The sequence below is a fragment of the Dasypus novemcinctus genome, chromosome 24, assembly GCF_030445035.2.
Source record: "Dasypus novemcinctus isolate mDasNov1 chromosome 24, mDasNov1.1.hap2, whole genome shotgun sequence".
NCBI lineage: Eukaryota > Metazoa > Chordata > Mammalia > Cingulata > Dasypodidae > Dasypus > Dasypus novemcinctus.
Window position 1 is genome coordinate 42373948 of NC_080696.1, and position 15575 is coordinate 42389522.

At 41.0% G+C, this 15575-nt stretch overlaps 1 protein-coding gene across 1 annotated transcript in view; it reads left to right on the forward strand.

The window, feature by feature from the left end:
• The window catches only part of ACTR5 (actin related protein 5), a 37580-nt gene that overhangs the window by 12268 nt on the left and 9737 nt on the right, over positions 1 to 15575 (forward strand). The window contains exons 4-8 of the mRNA XM_004482273.3: positions 3433 to 3650; positions 4321 to 4503; positions 12498 to 12614; positions 13296 to 13435; positions 14918 to 15050. Of these exons, the coding sequence (XP_004482330.1) occupies positions 3433 to 3650; positions 4321 to 4503; positions 12498 to 12614; positions 13296 to 13435; positions 14918 to 15050 (791 nt within the window). The remainder of the gene's footprint in view (positions 1 to 3432; positions 3651 to 4320; positions 4504 to 12497; positions 12615 to 13295; positions 13436 to 14917; positions 15051 to 15575) is intronic.

Here is a 15575-nt window from a genome sequence, read left to right on the forward strand (position 1 = left end):
AGTTGAGGAAGTTCCCTTCTATTCTTCATTTTGCTGAGAGTTTTTATCATGAATGGATTTTTAATTTTGCCAAATGCCTTTTAGCCTCTATTGATATGATCTAGGGTTTTTCTGTTTGAGACAGGTCATATAGTGGATTATAATGGTTCCTTTTTGAATATTGAACTAGCCTTTCATTCTCAGGATAAACTCCACTTGTTCATGCAAATTATGCTGGATTTGATTTACTAATACTTTGGTAATTTGATTTACTAATACTAATAATACTTTTTGCAGCTGTATTCATAAGGGATATTGGCCTTTAGTGTTTTCTTTTGTACTGTCTTTGATTTTGGTTTGAATGATGCTGGCCTTCTTAAATGAGTTAGGACATATTCTCTCCTTGTCTGTTTTCTGGAAGAGATTGTGTGGAATTGATACCATTTCTTCTTTAAATGTTGATAGAATTCCCTAGTGAAACTTTCTTGGCATGGTGATTTCTTTTTCTGAAGGTTTTTAATTATGAATTCAGTCTTTTTAATAGAAATAGGTCTTTTAAAAATAATAAAAAATGATTGTAACAAAAAAATAGAAATAGGACTACTCAGGTAATTCATTGATTTCTGCTTTTATCTATATTATTTCTTTTTGCTTTATAAAGATTTATTTTGCTCCTTTTTTCTATTTTCTTAAGGTAGAAGCTTAGATTTTTATGAGACTGTTCTTCTTTTCTAATATAAGCATTTAGTGCTGTAAATTTCCCTCTCAGCACTGCTTTCACTGTTTCCCTCATATTTTGATATGCTATATTTTCCTTTTTCTTGAGTTCAAAAATTTTTAAATTTCCCTGAAGACTTTCTCTTTGAACCATTGATTATTTAAGGAGTGTTTTGTTTAATATCCAAATGTTTTGAATTTTTCCTCATCTTTCTGTTACTTCTCATTTAATTCCATTATGGTCACAGAACTTTCTTTGTCTGATTTCAGTTCTGTTAAACTTGTTAAGGTTTGTTTTATGACCCAGAATATTGTTTACTATGGTGAATATTCTATATGCACTTGAAAATAATACATATTATGCTGCTATTGGGTGGAATGCTTTTTTTTTTTTTTAAGATTTATTTATTTATTCCCCATTCCCCTTTTCTGCTTGCACTCACTGTCTGCTCTCTTCTGTGCGTTCTTCTGTGTTTGCTTGTCTTCTCGTCTCATCTTCTCTTTAGGAGGCACTGGGAACCTATCCCGGGACCTTCCAACACAGGAGAGAGGTACTCAATCTCTTGAGGCACCTCAACTCCCTGTTTTGTTGTGTCTTTCATTGTCTTTTCCTCTGTCTCTTTTTTGTTGTGTCATCTTGTTGGGCCAACTTGCCTTCACCAGGAGGCCTCGGAAATCGAACCTGGGACCTCCCATATGGTAGATAGGAGCCCAGTCGCTTGAGCCACATCTCCTTCCCTGGAATGTTCTTTAAATGTCCTCTAGGCATTGTTGGTTGATGGTGTTGTTCAGTTATTTTGTATCTTTGTTCATTTTCCAGCAACTAGCTTTATTGATTATTGAAAGGATTGTTGAAATCTCCAGATGTAATTGTGAGTTTGCCTATTTGTTTTTATTTCTGTTTTGCTTTCATGTTTCTGAAACTCTGTTGTTAGTGTGTATTTAGGATTCTTATGTCTTCTTGGAAAATTAACCCTTTTATCATTATGTAATATCCTTCTTTATCCTTGGTAATTTTCTTTGCTTTGAAGACTACTTGGAATTAATATAGCCACTCCCAGCTTTTGATTTGTGTTTGTGTTTTAGTCAGGGTTCTCCAGAAAAACAGAATAGATGGGATATAGGTATATGTATGTATGTATGTGTATGCTATGTAAATATTGTGGAAGTTGTTACAGGTTTTCACACACAACTGTGGGGATCCGCAAGTTTGAGTTCTGTAGGGCAGGCAGCAAGTTGGGAACTCTGATGAAGGTTTTGCTGAATTCTCTAGGAGAAGGTGGCTGGCTGAAGTAGAGATAGAAATTCTTCTTTCTGACTGCTGAGAACATCAGTTCTCCATTTAAGGCCTTTAGCTGATTGGATGAGACTTCTCTCATTGTTGAAGGCAATCTGTTTTTATTTTTTGATTGTAGATGTAAACAGCCATATATGCATTCAGACTATTGCTTGCTTGACCAAACAACTGGACACCATATCTTAGCCAAGTTGACAAATGAATTTAAGCAACACAGTTTGCATGGTGTATTTTTCCATCCTTTGCCCCTTTTAATCTCCCTGTAATCATTATATTTGACATTATAGATAACATAGTTGGGTCACTTTTGAAAATCCATCTGTCAATCTCTTATATTTTAATCGGTGTGTGAAGACCCATTTACTATTTTTTTTTTTTAAAGATTTTTATTTATTTATTTATTTATTTAATTCCTTCCCCCCTCCCCCGGTTGTCTGTTCTCTGTGTCTATTTGCTGCGTCTTGTTTCTTTGTCCACTTATGTTGTCGTCAGCGGCACGGGAAGTGTGTGCGGCGCCATTCCTGGGCAGGCTGCACTTTCTTTCGCGCTGGGCGGCTCTCCTTAGGGTGCACTCCTTGCACATGGGGCTCCCCTACGCGGGGGACTCCTGCGTGGTGTGGCACTCCTTGCGCGCATCAGCACTGTGCATGGGCCAGCTCCACATGGGTCAAGGAGGCCTGGGGTTTGAACCGTGGACCTCCCATGTGGTAGATGGACACCCTAACCACTGGGCCAAGTCTGTTTCCCCCATTTACTATTAATATCATTATTCACATGCTTGGATTTAGGTTTACCATTTCATTATTTGTTTTCTGTTATTTCCTGAGTCCCTTTTCTATCTTCTTTTGGTCTGAGCTTTTTTAAAAATTGATATTCCATTTTAACTTTCTCTCTTGTATTTTTTTACTTTCTATTTTTTTAAGTACTTGCTCTAGGGATTATAGTAAGCATTCATTAACTTTTCACAGCCTACTTAGAATCAATATTTTATATCAAGTGGAATATAACAATGTTACCACTCTATAGTTTCCTTTTCGTCCCCTTTATGTTGTAGTTGTCTTATGTGTTACATCTCTATACATTGAAAGCCCCATCAGTGTTATAATTTTTGCTTTCAGTTGTCAGACCTCTTTTAAAGAACTCAAGAGGGGAATAGTCTGTTATTATAGTTAACCAGATCTTCATCATCACTGTTGTTCTTCCTTCATTTCTGATGGCCCAGGTTTCCTTCTGGCATCTCTCTTCCATCTGAAGAACTTTATTTAGCAGATCTTTTGAGTGGGTCTGCTGGCATTATGTCCACTTTTCCTGGCTGCATTCAGTTGGAGAGTTGGAGGAGAGTGGGCTTTCCCTGTCTTACCCGTGACTGGAACTCTGGTATTGACTTTCCGTCTTGATAACTTTTCCATTTCATAACTTCCAAAATTATTTCTTTGAAGAATTGCAGAAATGGCGGTGCCCTGATTATTATGAGAACAACGTCCACAAGATGCAGCTCCCATTCTCCAGCAAGCTCCTCGGCAGCACTCTGACCTCTGAGGAGAAACAGGAAAGGCGGCAGCAGCAGCTGCGGCGCCTGCAGGAGCTCAACGCTCGCCGGCGGGAGGAGAAACTGCAGCTTGATCAGGAGCGGCTGGACAGACTGCTCTATGTGCAAGTAATAGCAGATACTGGGGTGGATCCCAAGCCTTGCCCAACCCAAGTGGTCTCCAGCCATCAAATGCATTGACCGTGCAAGTCAAGCCTTGGGGTCAAGAAGGAGCCCAAGGGGATCGTCAGTGTAGAGATTTTTAATTTGTTGTGTAGAGCTGTAGAATCTGGCTTTATTGACTTGTTTATTTTTGCCTTAAAATCTCCTTTATTGTATTTTTAAGTTAAGCACACATAATATGAAGTCACAAATCTTAAGTGTACAGACTGATGAAGTTTTACAAAATAAAAACCACATCTCTCTGTCACCCAGATCAAGAAACAGAACATTATCAATACCCTGGAAGCCTCCCTCATGTCTCCTTCAGTCAGTAACTTTCCCACCTCCCTCAACCCGAAAGGGAACATTTCTGGTATTTGTTACTACAGGTTAATTTTGCCTGCTCAGATGGTGCTGAAACAGTGATCTGATGCCATCTAGCCTAGAGACAGCTGGGGAGGTGGGCATTTGTGGAGCTTGGATGGAAGGTGGAGGCGTGACATGTGGAGAGGCAGGCTGGGTGGAGCCATCTCCTGTGGCAGTTCTTTTCTTTGGCTTCTAAGCCACTTCTTTTTCCTTCTTGTCTGTGATTGCACTGTTTGCCTCTGAGGATGAATTGTGACTGCTCTGATTTCAGGAACTTCTGGAGGATGGTCACATGGATCAGTTTCACAAAGCTCTGATTGAGCTGAACATGGACTCCCCAGAAGAGCTGCAGTCCTACATACAAAAGCTCAGTTCGGCAGTGGAGCATGCCAAGCAGAAAATCCTTCAAGCGGAAGTCAGCCTGGAGGTGGATGTTGTAGACAGCAAGCCAGAGGTACCTGATGAAAGGCCTGGGGACGGGGGTCCATGGAGTCATTCAGGGAAAACTGCCATCCTGAGATGAAGAAGGAACTTGAGAAGGCCGACCTCAAAGAGGCTGTCAACAGACTCGGGGGCGGGGGGTGTCAGGCAGCATGATAATCAATGTCTGTGGGGACATGGGCTGGGACAGCAGTGGCACTGACTTGTACCAATACACATTCTGAGAAAAGGGATTTCACCCTATAGTCTTCTGGCCCTACATTTGGGGGAGAGAATGTGCATTTGGGGAAGGAACATTTACCCACCAGTCATGTGTTCCTGTCTTGAACCTGAACCTATTCCTCTAATAGTCATTTGGCATTTAGTCTTGTACTCCCTTTAACTTTCTTCTGACTTTTTTTGTTTTTTAAGAAGGTGCTGGGGATTGAATCCAGGACCTTGTACATGGGAAGCAGGCATTCAGCCACTGAGCTACATTTTCTCCCCAGTGATGACAGTTGGTTTTTTGGTTCATTTGTTTTGTTTTTAGGAGGTACTGGGGATCGACCCAGGACTTCATACATGGGAAGCAGTCACTCAACTACTTGAGCTACATTCGCTTCCCTGACATTTTTAAAATATACTGTCATTGGTCTTTGACTTAACTTCCTTTCACCTTGATGTGCCCTAAGGTCGGAGATCTCGCTTCATACATAATTTAAGAATTTTTAATAGCTGCTAGTAGATATGCTCAATAAAACATTTCTAAGTATATTTTTAAGAGCAGCCCTTTATTAGTTTCTCTTTGAATAAGCTCTTTGATTTTCTCCTTTCTCTTTCCTTTTTATTTCCTTGGCAGTGGACTGTTAATAAGTTTTGATATAGCCAGTAGGACAGGTGGCAGGGCTGTGCTTGGGCATTGGATAATCCTAATCCAGCACTCACAGCCTGCATGGGGGGGGGGCTAGCATCAGGTCTCTCAGCCTCAGAACTCTCTGGCTTACCAGACCCAGCTCACTAGATCACTAAGATTTGGGTAGAAGGGATCTTTACTGCAGTAATTAAAAATTTTTTAAAATTTGGGAGTAGATATGGCTTAAGCAGTTGAGCTCCTGCTTCCCGCATGGGAGGTCCCAGGTTCAGTCCCTGGTGCCTCCTAAAAACAAAACAAAAACAAACAAGCAAACAAAAAAACCAACTCAGAGTAGTTGATGTGGCTCAGTGGTTGAGCGGGAGCTTCCCACACATGAGGTCTGCGATTCAATCCCTGGCCCTGATACCTAAAAATAATTTCTTTTAATGCACATTTATTTAAATATATTATTTTCCCTAAACAAATGAAAGTACTGATAAGCATATTTATAACATGGTAGACATAAATATAAATGAAATGTGTAAGTATTGTAGGCAAAATTTAACAAATTGACTGCATGCTAACATTTAGTGTTTTGGTTTTTTTTTAAAGATTTATTTTATTTATTTCTCTCCCCTCCACCACCCCCCCGCTTTGTCTGCTCTTTGTGTCCATTTGCTGTGTATTCTTCTGTGTCTGCTTGCATTCTTGTCGTGCCGGACCAGGAAACTGTGTCACTTTTTTGTTGTGTAATCTTGCTGTGTCAGCTCTCTGTGTGTGTGGCACCACTCCTCAACAGGCTGTGCTTTTTTTACGCAGGGCGCCTCTCCTTGCAGGGCGCACTCCTTGGGCTTAGGGCTCCCCTATGTGGGGGACACCCCTGCATGGCATGGCATCCCTGCCCATGGCAGCACTGTTCATGGGCCAACTCACCACACAGGTCAGGAGGCCCTGGGTATCGAACCTTGGACCCTCCATATGGTAGGTGGATGCTCTATTAGTTGAGCCACAACCACTTCCCTAACATTTAGTTTTAAGAGCACATTAACATAGATATTTGTAAAGGATGTGCTTTTACAAAGACTGGTATAAAATGTTCACATTTGCATCAGTAATAAATTATATTTCCTAGACTGATGTTTTATGAAAGCTAAGTAAAAATTTAATCATCGACCACATATGATAACTTTATTTGTAAATAAAGCTTATTTTTGTCATTGAAAATGTTCCTTTAACTTTTAAATAATATAGCACATGTATCAAGAATATTTATAAATATTTATTTTTTATAGTAAATATTTATTAAACAAGCACATCCTCATTTAATTTTTAACATGGTTAACATGTCAGCAGCACATCTAGTATCTTTGTACTAGAGATGAGCCCCTAAGCCACTTGCAGAAGAGCGGTTTCATATTTGAAGAGAAAAACAGACTGTGAAACTGATTCCTGAGCATTTGGAGAATGAGTTTTTCCATTCTTCATTTTTCAGCATTTGTTACATGTTGTGTCTCGACCTCTCAGTCATTCAGCAGACACTTCCTAAGCCCCTACTTTCTTCTTTTCTCTTGGGATACATATTAAAATCTTCCTGGACGTGGGGGAGATTTTGAAATGCTGGACTTTGAAAAACTTCTCTATATGTAACAAATATGATGAATTAAGATGTCACCAAAGGTTTAATTAATTGTCAGTCAGCATTTTAGGGTGATAGTCATTTTTTAGTAGCATTCCTGGGGTAAGTTTGACCATGACACTGGCTGTATAGTTCTACCTTTCAGAAAGTATTTTGTAACAATTGATTATATTTAGAATGAAGAGGATAGAGTTATTTGGGCCAAAGTTCATACTGATAGTCCATTTAAGCAGTGATGGCTGACTTGAATTAATATAGCTGAATTTTTTTAACTTACAATGTTTTCTAAAATCTCTTTTTTCACAAAGACCAATCAGTCCCAGCTCTTTCTTTTCTGTAGGTATTCCTATTAGGATGTTGTAAAGGAGTAGGCTTTGTTACCATTCCTAATGAAGTATTTAAACTAGAAGGTGCTGGCTTTCCAAAGCTCCAAACTGGGCATAAGGGTTGAGGGGAGGGTTAGGAACACAGTTTTGGAGATCTTCATTTGTTAGAAATACTGGGGACCAAGTGTTGAGCATTCTCTTGTTTGATTAGCCAAGATCAGAGTGGTCCTGGCCTGTTCTTAGGCCGTGCGAGGCTAGTACAGGGAACCACATCACATCTTCTCTAAACAGACCTACCTGTGTTCTCATGTCAGTGCAATCCATATAAAGACCTTTGGCAAATCCTAGAGGGAGAAAAGCCAGCAGCATTAGAAAATTCTGTCTCCTATTTGATGCCTTTCTCTGTGTTGAAATTAATAGCTTTGTTCCTCTCTGTGAATCCTATAAATTGGAATAAATAAAAATTTTTACCATTTTTAGTGAAGCTGAGAAGTTAGCTTATTTTTAAGATAAAATGTTTGGGAATATGGCTAGATGAATGTGGATGATATTTTGTTGCAGCTGAAGAAGCTTTTTTTTTTTTTTTTGAGATACCAGGGCCTAGGGAATGAACCCAGGACCTCGTATGTGGGAAGCTGGAGCTCAACCACTGAGCTACATCAGCTCTCCTGAGTTGTTTTTTATGTTTGTTTTTGCTTGTTGTTATTTGTTTCTGTTTTCCTTAGGAGACACTGGGAACCAAACCTGAGACCTTCTCACATGGGAAGTGGGGACCACCACTTGAGCTACATCTGCTCCCCTGAAGAGGTTTTTTGAAACCCAAACGTTTTACAGTCTTCTCTATTCAGGAAGAATTGAGGGTGTATCCATGGGGCCCACCACTCAGTGCGAGGCATGATATGCCAGGGATGCAGAGATAATTAAGATACAGTTCCTGCCCTCCTGGTTCCCTAAAAAGGGGTGAGGTGGGATAGGGTTGGCACTACAACCATACCTAGCTGAGTATAATGAAGTTTATCAAGTGTGGTGCGGGACATGTGTGTGGAAATATAGATAGGTTTTTAATTTTTTTTATTTTTAGGAGGTACCGGGGATTGAACCTGGGACCTCGTACGTGGAAGCCATCACACTCAAACCACTGATCTACACCTGCTCCCAATGTAGATGGACTTTTGAGAAAGAATTGGGGCATTTGAGTTGGGCTTTGAAAAACTATTAGGATTTCAATAGGTAGCCAACAGGAAGGAAGGATATTTTAGATGAAAGGACCCATATGTGCAGGGAGCATAGCATGTTTGGTGGGTGGAGTTTGGGCAAGAAGGGCTATGGTGGGAGATGAAGTGGGGAAGGGAGGCAGGGGCCAGGCTACAAATGTCTTTTCCAGGCTAAAGATCCTGGATATCTTCAAACAGAGCCTTCAAAGTTTGCTAAGCAAGGAAATGATACGAGATTTTATTCTAGGAAAATAATTGGAGGGTGGGTTGTGTAGAGAGATGAGGCTGGAGGCTGGGAAGACAGGTAGAAATGTATTGTAGTATTCAGAAGAGAGCTGATGTGGACCTGAACTATGTCAGTAGCCCTGGGGATGGAGGGCACAGGAGGAGACACTTCAGAGGTAGGGCCCGAAGAACGTGGTACCCTTTAGAAGCAGAGATGTCAGAAGCGGCAGTGGCTCCTGCTAAGAGAGCATGTGACATGAGGCAGCCTCTGTTCTGAGTATTTCTGCAAGCATCATCTTTATTAATTTTCACAACTTTTGACTAGATACTATCATTCCCATTTTACAAGTAAGGAACCTGAGACTTAGGGGAGTGAAGTGATTTGTCCAAGGTCACACAGCCAGAAGTAGTGCAGCTGAGATTTAAACACAAGCAATCCAATTCCAGATTCTGCCTTTTAACACATACACTCTATTGAAAGGCAGTGGGTGGATAATTTATCCAAGGTTGGAGAGATAATGAGTTCAGCTCAGTTTTGAGCACTTTATCTTTAAAGTCTCTGTGGGGCAGCAGGCGGAGCTTTCTAGGACCCAGGTACAGGAGGACGTAGCAGCACATGAGGAAAACATGGGGAGTGAGAAAAGAAGAGCCCCTGGGGAGCATCACCATTTAGGGGTTATGGAAGAAGAGAAGCCAGGGAAAGAGACTGAGAAAGAACAATTGGAAAAGACAAACCAGAGAGGACTGATGAGAATTTTAAGAGCATGGGTGGCAGACTTGATCTAGGATAAAAGATGAACACTCTGTCCTTTGAGACAAGGAAGGAAGAAAAGATAAGAAAAAGGATGAGTAAAGAGGAAGAATGGAGGTTATAGCAGCTGAGGTGGTCTGAGAACCACAGGGTTGATACTAGAAAGGGGACCAGGGGAATGGAAAGGCTGGGCTCAGCTGTGGCTGTTGATCTGAGTCCCTGCATGTGTTCTTTCCTTGTGCCTTGGGTATCTTGGATCAAGGCAACTGGGTTCCAAGAGGGAGATTCTCAAGAGAGAGCGACCAGAGAGTTAATGTCTCAAAGTGACCAAGGTGGAAGGAAGCGATGCAGCTTTTTATAACCTAGCCCCAGAAGTCACACAGCACCACTTTTGCTGTACTCTGTTGGTCAAAGCAGTCAGAAGCCTCCCCAGATTCACGGGGTGGGAACCTAGACCCTACCTCTTTATGGGGCATGTCAGGGTTACATTGCAGAAGAACATGAGGGATAGAAGATCTTGTGATCATCTTTGAAAATCCAGTGTGCTCCAGAGCGGAAGTGGAACGAGTATTGGGTGGGGAGTTGGTGGGTGTAGCAGAGTTGATGGGGTAGAAGGATGGTGGCAGTTGTGATTGAACTCCAGGCTGGGTAGAGAAAGGTGTGAATCCACAAGAAAAGTCTTCACTTGGAAGTCAGGGAGGTCAGAGGAGTGGCATTTGGGATGACGGTGAAGAGTAGGGTGAAGGTGGTGACACAGATGAAGAGAAAAGAGGTAGATAGGAGGAAGCTCGGTGGAGCCCAGTGTTCACTTTCATCCATTGGGACGGGGTGTCACAAGTTTTGAATGTAGTTGTTTTAAATATACAGGTGACATTTGTGTGCCTCTACCCTGAAGATACAACCGAATTATTTAATGAGCCAAAGTAAGTGTATTTAAGAGGGAAGAAGGAAGGAATGTTTTGTTCTCACCACAGCGGTGCCCTAGGTTCAAGTTCCATTTATAAGTGAGGAAGTGGACTCAGAGTGACTTTTCCTAGCCCTTCTGTGGTGACTTAAAGTGTATCTTTGGTTGCCACTCAGAGTTAGATTTGTGTTACTCTAAAGCCTGACCTCTTTCTCTTAGACCACCCTGACTTCTAGTTCGTTGTCATCCTGGATGACTAGCCAACAAATGCAAGGAAACTATTGGAATTGCATTTCTACCCTCTCCTGGGACCCTTTATGGGTCATTACTGAAAAGCTGAGTTTGGTGCTAAGTCAGAAAAGACACAGGCAGTCCATGGTAGGGGCTTCTTTCTGGTGAGGGTTGCTGGGTGAATAGAGATCACATACTGCGGATGGCAGAGTTCTCTACTCTGCTGCCCCTGCTGGAGCAGAGGAGCCTGTCATTCACTTCTGCTGGTCTTGCTGCCACGTCTTTCATTCATCTCTTGTATTACCACCTGAGCTTGGCCTAGATCTTTTCTATACTCCTAAAGCCCCAGCTTTCCCCTCATTCTCAGCCTCATAGTCTATAGAATTTCAGCTGCAGGCCGAATGACATTTGGAACCAAGCAGTTCTGTCCCAGGTCAAATTTCTACCACTTACTAGTGTGACATAACCTCGGGCAAGTTACTTAACCTCCCTGTGCCACAGTCCTTCACTGTAAAATGTAGTGGTAACATCTGCAGTGAGGAATGGTGGGGGACGTTTGCAAATGGCAGATGTCCTGTCCCTGCATCTGGTTCAGTGGTGGCAGAGATGACTCTCACCTTCTTCGTTGAGAACAAGGTCCTTTTGATTCCAACCCATCTTCTCTCCTCCTTAAATCACCTATTTCTAAACCAATCCTTTTATCTTGTCCTCTAGTCTCTGTTGAAGAAATACTCCCTTTCCTTCCAGGGTTTACCCTCAAACCTGGAAAATTCCCCTTAAATATGGTAGAAGTATCTATATCAAGCAGATTTAGAATACATTGTCACCCACTTATATAAGTATTTGCCTTTGTAGTCAATATGTTATACATGTTACATGATTTTTTTAGTGTGTGTGGGGTTGTTGACAGGCTTGCCTTGTTTACAGGTGAGTGTGAATGTTTGTTTACATTTGCAGTTTGTATGAACAGGTTCTAGAAAAGTATGTTTAAATGCTCTGAATTATGTCAGTAATACACACACTTCTTAGATTCCAAGAGTTAGAAAGTACTCAGAGGATTCTTCAGTGTAGGAACCTCTTCATAAGCATACTCGGCTGTTGGTGATTGAGTCTCCTTGAACCCTCCCAAGATACCACCTCATTAGGATACCTGGTTCTACAACAACTGTCCCTGCTAGAGATTCTTCATAGGATTCAACAGAGTATTTCTTCCTGTCCCCCTTTCCCACGGCAGAATGATAGATGGCTGGAGATGTCATCCAGAAACCCCCTCCCCCAACTTCTTTTGTTTGGGTTAAAATTAAAGTAAAGGTGTCTGACACCCTCTATTGGGAATGACACAAGCGTAAGTAACCTCACCCGGCTTCATCACAGCTGAAGAAGAGAGTCTTTTCAAGAGGAGTTTCCAGAAAGGAAGCATTCTGCCACCTTGGCTCCCTTAGTCACACCCCCTGCATAAGGGGACCTGTTGAGGGACCTAATCAGTTTTGGCATATGTATTTATAAATTATTAAGGAATCTATTAAGTATTCCTATTAGCCTGAGCTATTTGTAGGACACCAGCTATCAAACCCTTCTTTCCCAGAGTTCTGTGGGAAGCGTTGAGACTAACACAGGCAGCAAGTCTTTCATGGGGCCCAGCCTTGAGAGAGAAGGTGGGAGGTGATTAGGCTTATTGCAGTAGGAAAGGGTAAGGGATAAGCAAAGCCCATTCCTGGCTTTTTGTCTTAATTTTTGTGCTCATGTATATTTTTCTTTTTTATAGCTTTGAAATTTTTTTGGTTTTTTATAAACTTTTAGCTTGGGTAAGATTCTTATTCTTTTTTCATGACAGTGAACTAATAGCACTAAAGCTTATGAAGTTGCAGGTTGTTTTGTTTATTTTTAGACCCCTGACCTGGAGCAGCTGGAGCCGTCTCTGGAAGATGTGGAAAACATGAATGATTTTGAACCCTTATTTTCAGAGGAGACGCCTGAAGTGGAGAAGCCGGTTACCACTGTCCAGGTCTGATTCCTGTAGCCTAGACCATGCCCATACTTGAAGCTATTGACATTGACCAGTCTAGTCTAGTATGCTTCTTTGGGAAGATTTTTTAAAATCTCAGGTATAGTTTCTTGAAAAGGGCTGCTAATACTTAATATATCGGTAGTTAGATGTTTTCCACAGTGATTGAGGTTCTAGATCTGTGACCTGTGAGCCTGTGAGAGAGTCTGCCTGGCAGAAACATTTGGGCAAATAATTGTGGACTTTAAGCCTTTTAAGGTTTCATTTAAATTTAAGCCAATGCCATTATGCTTAATCCTTGTTTGGTATTATATTTTTGTCATTACATGGCAGCCAGTTAAAGTGATCTGATCTGAGTCTCAGTCACTCCTGGGCAAGAGAGCTGTCCTGTGTGTGCAGGGACAGTGGTGCTAAGGCAGTGGCAGGGAGAGTTGGCCTTTCCCCTCCTGTCCACAAAGTGTCTTTCCCTGAAACTCAGTGACCATTTCATGATGCAAATTTGTAGGTATTTATAATTCAGAAGTTGAAAGAAGGCAGAATATTGGGAGGGGTTGTTTCTAGTCTAGCATGAACCAAGGACAGAAGCTGTATTGGAATAAGAAATGTAGTTTGAGAAAACTGACAACTGAAATGTTTGTCATTGTGGCCTAAAAATATCTTCTTAACCTTGGGTTTTTAAAGCCCGTGTTTAACTTGGCAGCGTATCATCAGCTGTTTGTTGGGACAGAAAGAATTCGAGCACCAGAAATTATTTTCCAGCCATCCCTCATAGGAGAAGAGCAGGCTGGGATAGCCGAGACCCTTCAATACATTTTGGACAGGTGAGGCTGCAAAACTTCTTGCCCTTGTGTTTTCCTGAACCATTTCCTTGGGTTTTTTGTTGAATGGTACATTTGATAGTTAGACACTTTTGAAATCTGTCACTTTTTTGTGTGTGTGGGTTTACTGTGTCCAGATAGTATTATTTTATTTACTACCAAGCCTGGCACATTCTGGGGCCCTATAATTCTTTACTGAACATGTAAATTCTCAGTTGATTTGAGGAAGTTTAAGAATTTCTTTTAAGTTTGAATAACTTGATAATTTATGTGCATAAGCTTTTTTTTTTTAAGAGCTACCTCTTTTTTTTTTTAAAGATTTATTTTACTTATTTCTCTCTCCTTCCCCCTCCCCCCTGCCTCAGCTGTCTGTTCTCTGTGTCCATTTGCTGCGTGTTCTTTTTGTCTGCTTCTGTTGTTGTCAACGCCTTAGGAATCTGTGTTTCTTTTTGTTGCATCATCTTGCTGCGTCAACTCTCCATGTGCGTGGTGCCATTCTTGGGCAGACTGAACTTCTTTTGCGCTGGGCGGCTCTCCTTACGGGGCGCACTCCTTGTGTGTGGGGCTCCCCTACGTGGGGGGCACCCCTGCGTGGCAGGGCACTCCTTGTGCGCATCAGCGCTGCGTGTGGGCCAGCTCCACACGGGTCAAGGAGGCCCGGGGTTTGAACCGCGGACCTCCCATGTGGTAGACAGACGCCCTATCCGCTGGGCCAAGTCCGCTTCCCTGCATAAGCTTTTACATCACCCTAAAATATGCAGAGATTATAAAAATGATTTTCTTTCCTCTCAGACATTTTATTTAAGAGTTTGCATCTCTGTAAGACTGCTCTTTTCCTGACCCCAGTTATATAACCATTTCCCTGCAATGTGAATGTTCATAATTCAAGTTGGACAGATAGAAAACATAATTTGTAGTATGCTGAAATTGCATGAGGCAAGATTAAGAAAAGACATTGCAGCTATATTGTGTGACTTTGAGTTTTGTCTTAACAGTGGGTAGAGAAGTGATCAAATATGTGTAAGATAAAACTGTTATTTTAAAAACAAAAAAACATAGGTGGAGAGAGATGGGTCCTCAGAAGTGAGGCAGGACTTTTTGGGGTGATGGAAATGTTCCACATTTGATTGTGGTGCTGTATCCTGAGTGTGGTGGTAGTAACTGGCATGTATAAATTTGTCATAAATTATTGAAATGTATGTAAATTATTCCTCAGTAAAGTTGATTTATAGGAATTCTTTCAAATTCTTATGTTAAGGAAAGGAACTGAGCATACACATTAAGATTTTGACTAGATTTTTGGAAACATTTGACTGTTTAGCATTCTGTAAAGATACAGATGAAAAGTGAAAGTTGGGGTTACTTTTTTTTATTTTCTCTGGGGGTGTTTTATATTTTGTAGTTAGAACTTACATTTCTACTTTGACATTCTCCTCAAATATTCAAGTTGGAGGGACTATCCAGAAAGCATTGTTTCTCTCCTAGGTATCCAAAGGACACTCAGGAGATGATGGTTCAGAACGTTTTCCTGACTGGTGGGAACATGATGTATCCTGGGATGAAAGCCAGGATTGAAAAGGAATTGTTGGAGATGAGACCCTTCCAGTCTGCTTTTCAGGTACTGATTGTTCATATAATAGAGTTCTTGGAAAATAGCATTTATTTTTTTGTTTTCTGATTGGAAAATTAATGAAGTGTAAATGAGAAAACTAATTCATAATTCCATCATCCAGAGATAGCCACTGTTTATGTTTTTGTGACTTTTCCTCTGCTTTTTAGTCTGTGCTTAATTTTTAAAGCAGAATTTGACTTATGTTTTATATACTTCTTTTTTATTAATTGCATAAAGGAAACATGCACATAATAAAATTCAGAGTACAAAAGAATGTACATTGAAAATAAGTCATCCCCATTGCCCAGTCCCTTATCCTAGAGGTAGAGCTTTTCTTTCATGAATTTTCTTTTCATCCAAGTAAACTGAATTTTTTTAACATGACATGAATATGTCCCCATGTCTTAATTCTTCTAAAATACTATTTGTTATGACTGTGGTGTGGATGTACCACAATTTATTTACAAAATGCCTGGTCATCAGAAAACATGGTCTGAGCTCCCACAGTGTGTCAGGTGCCGTGGACCAAGG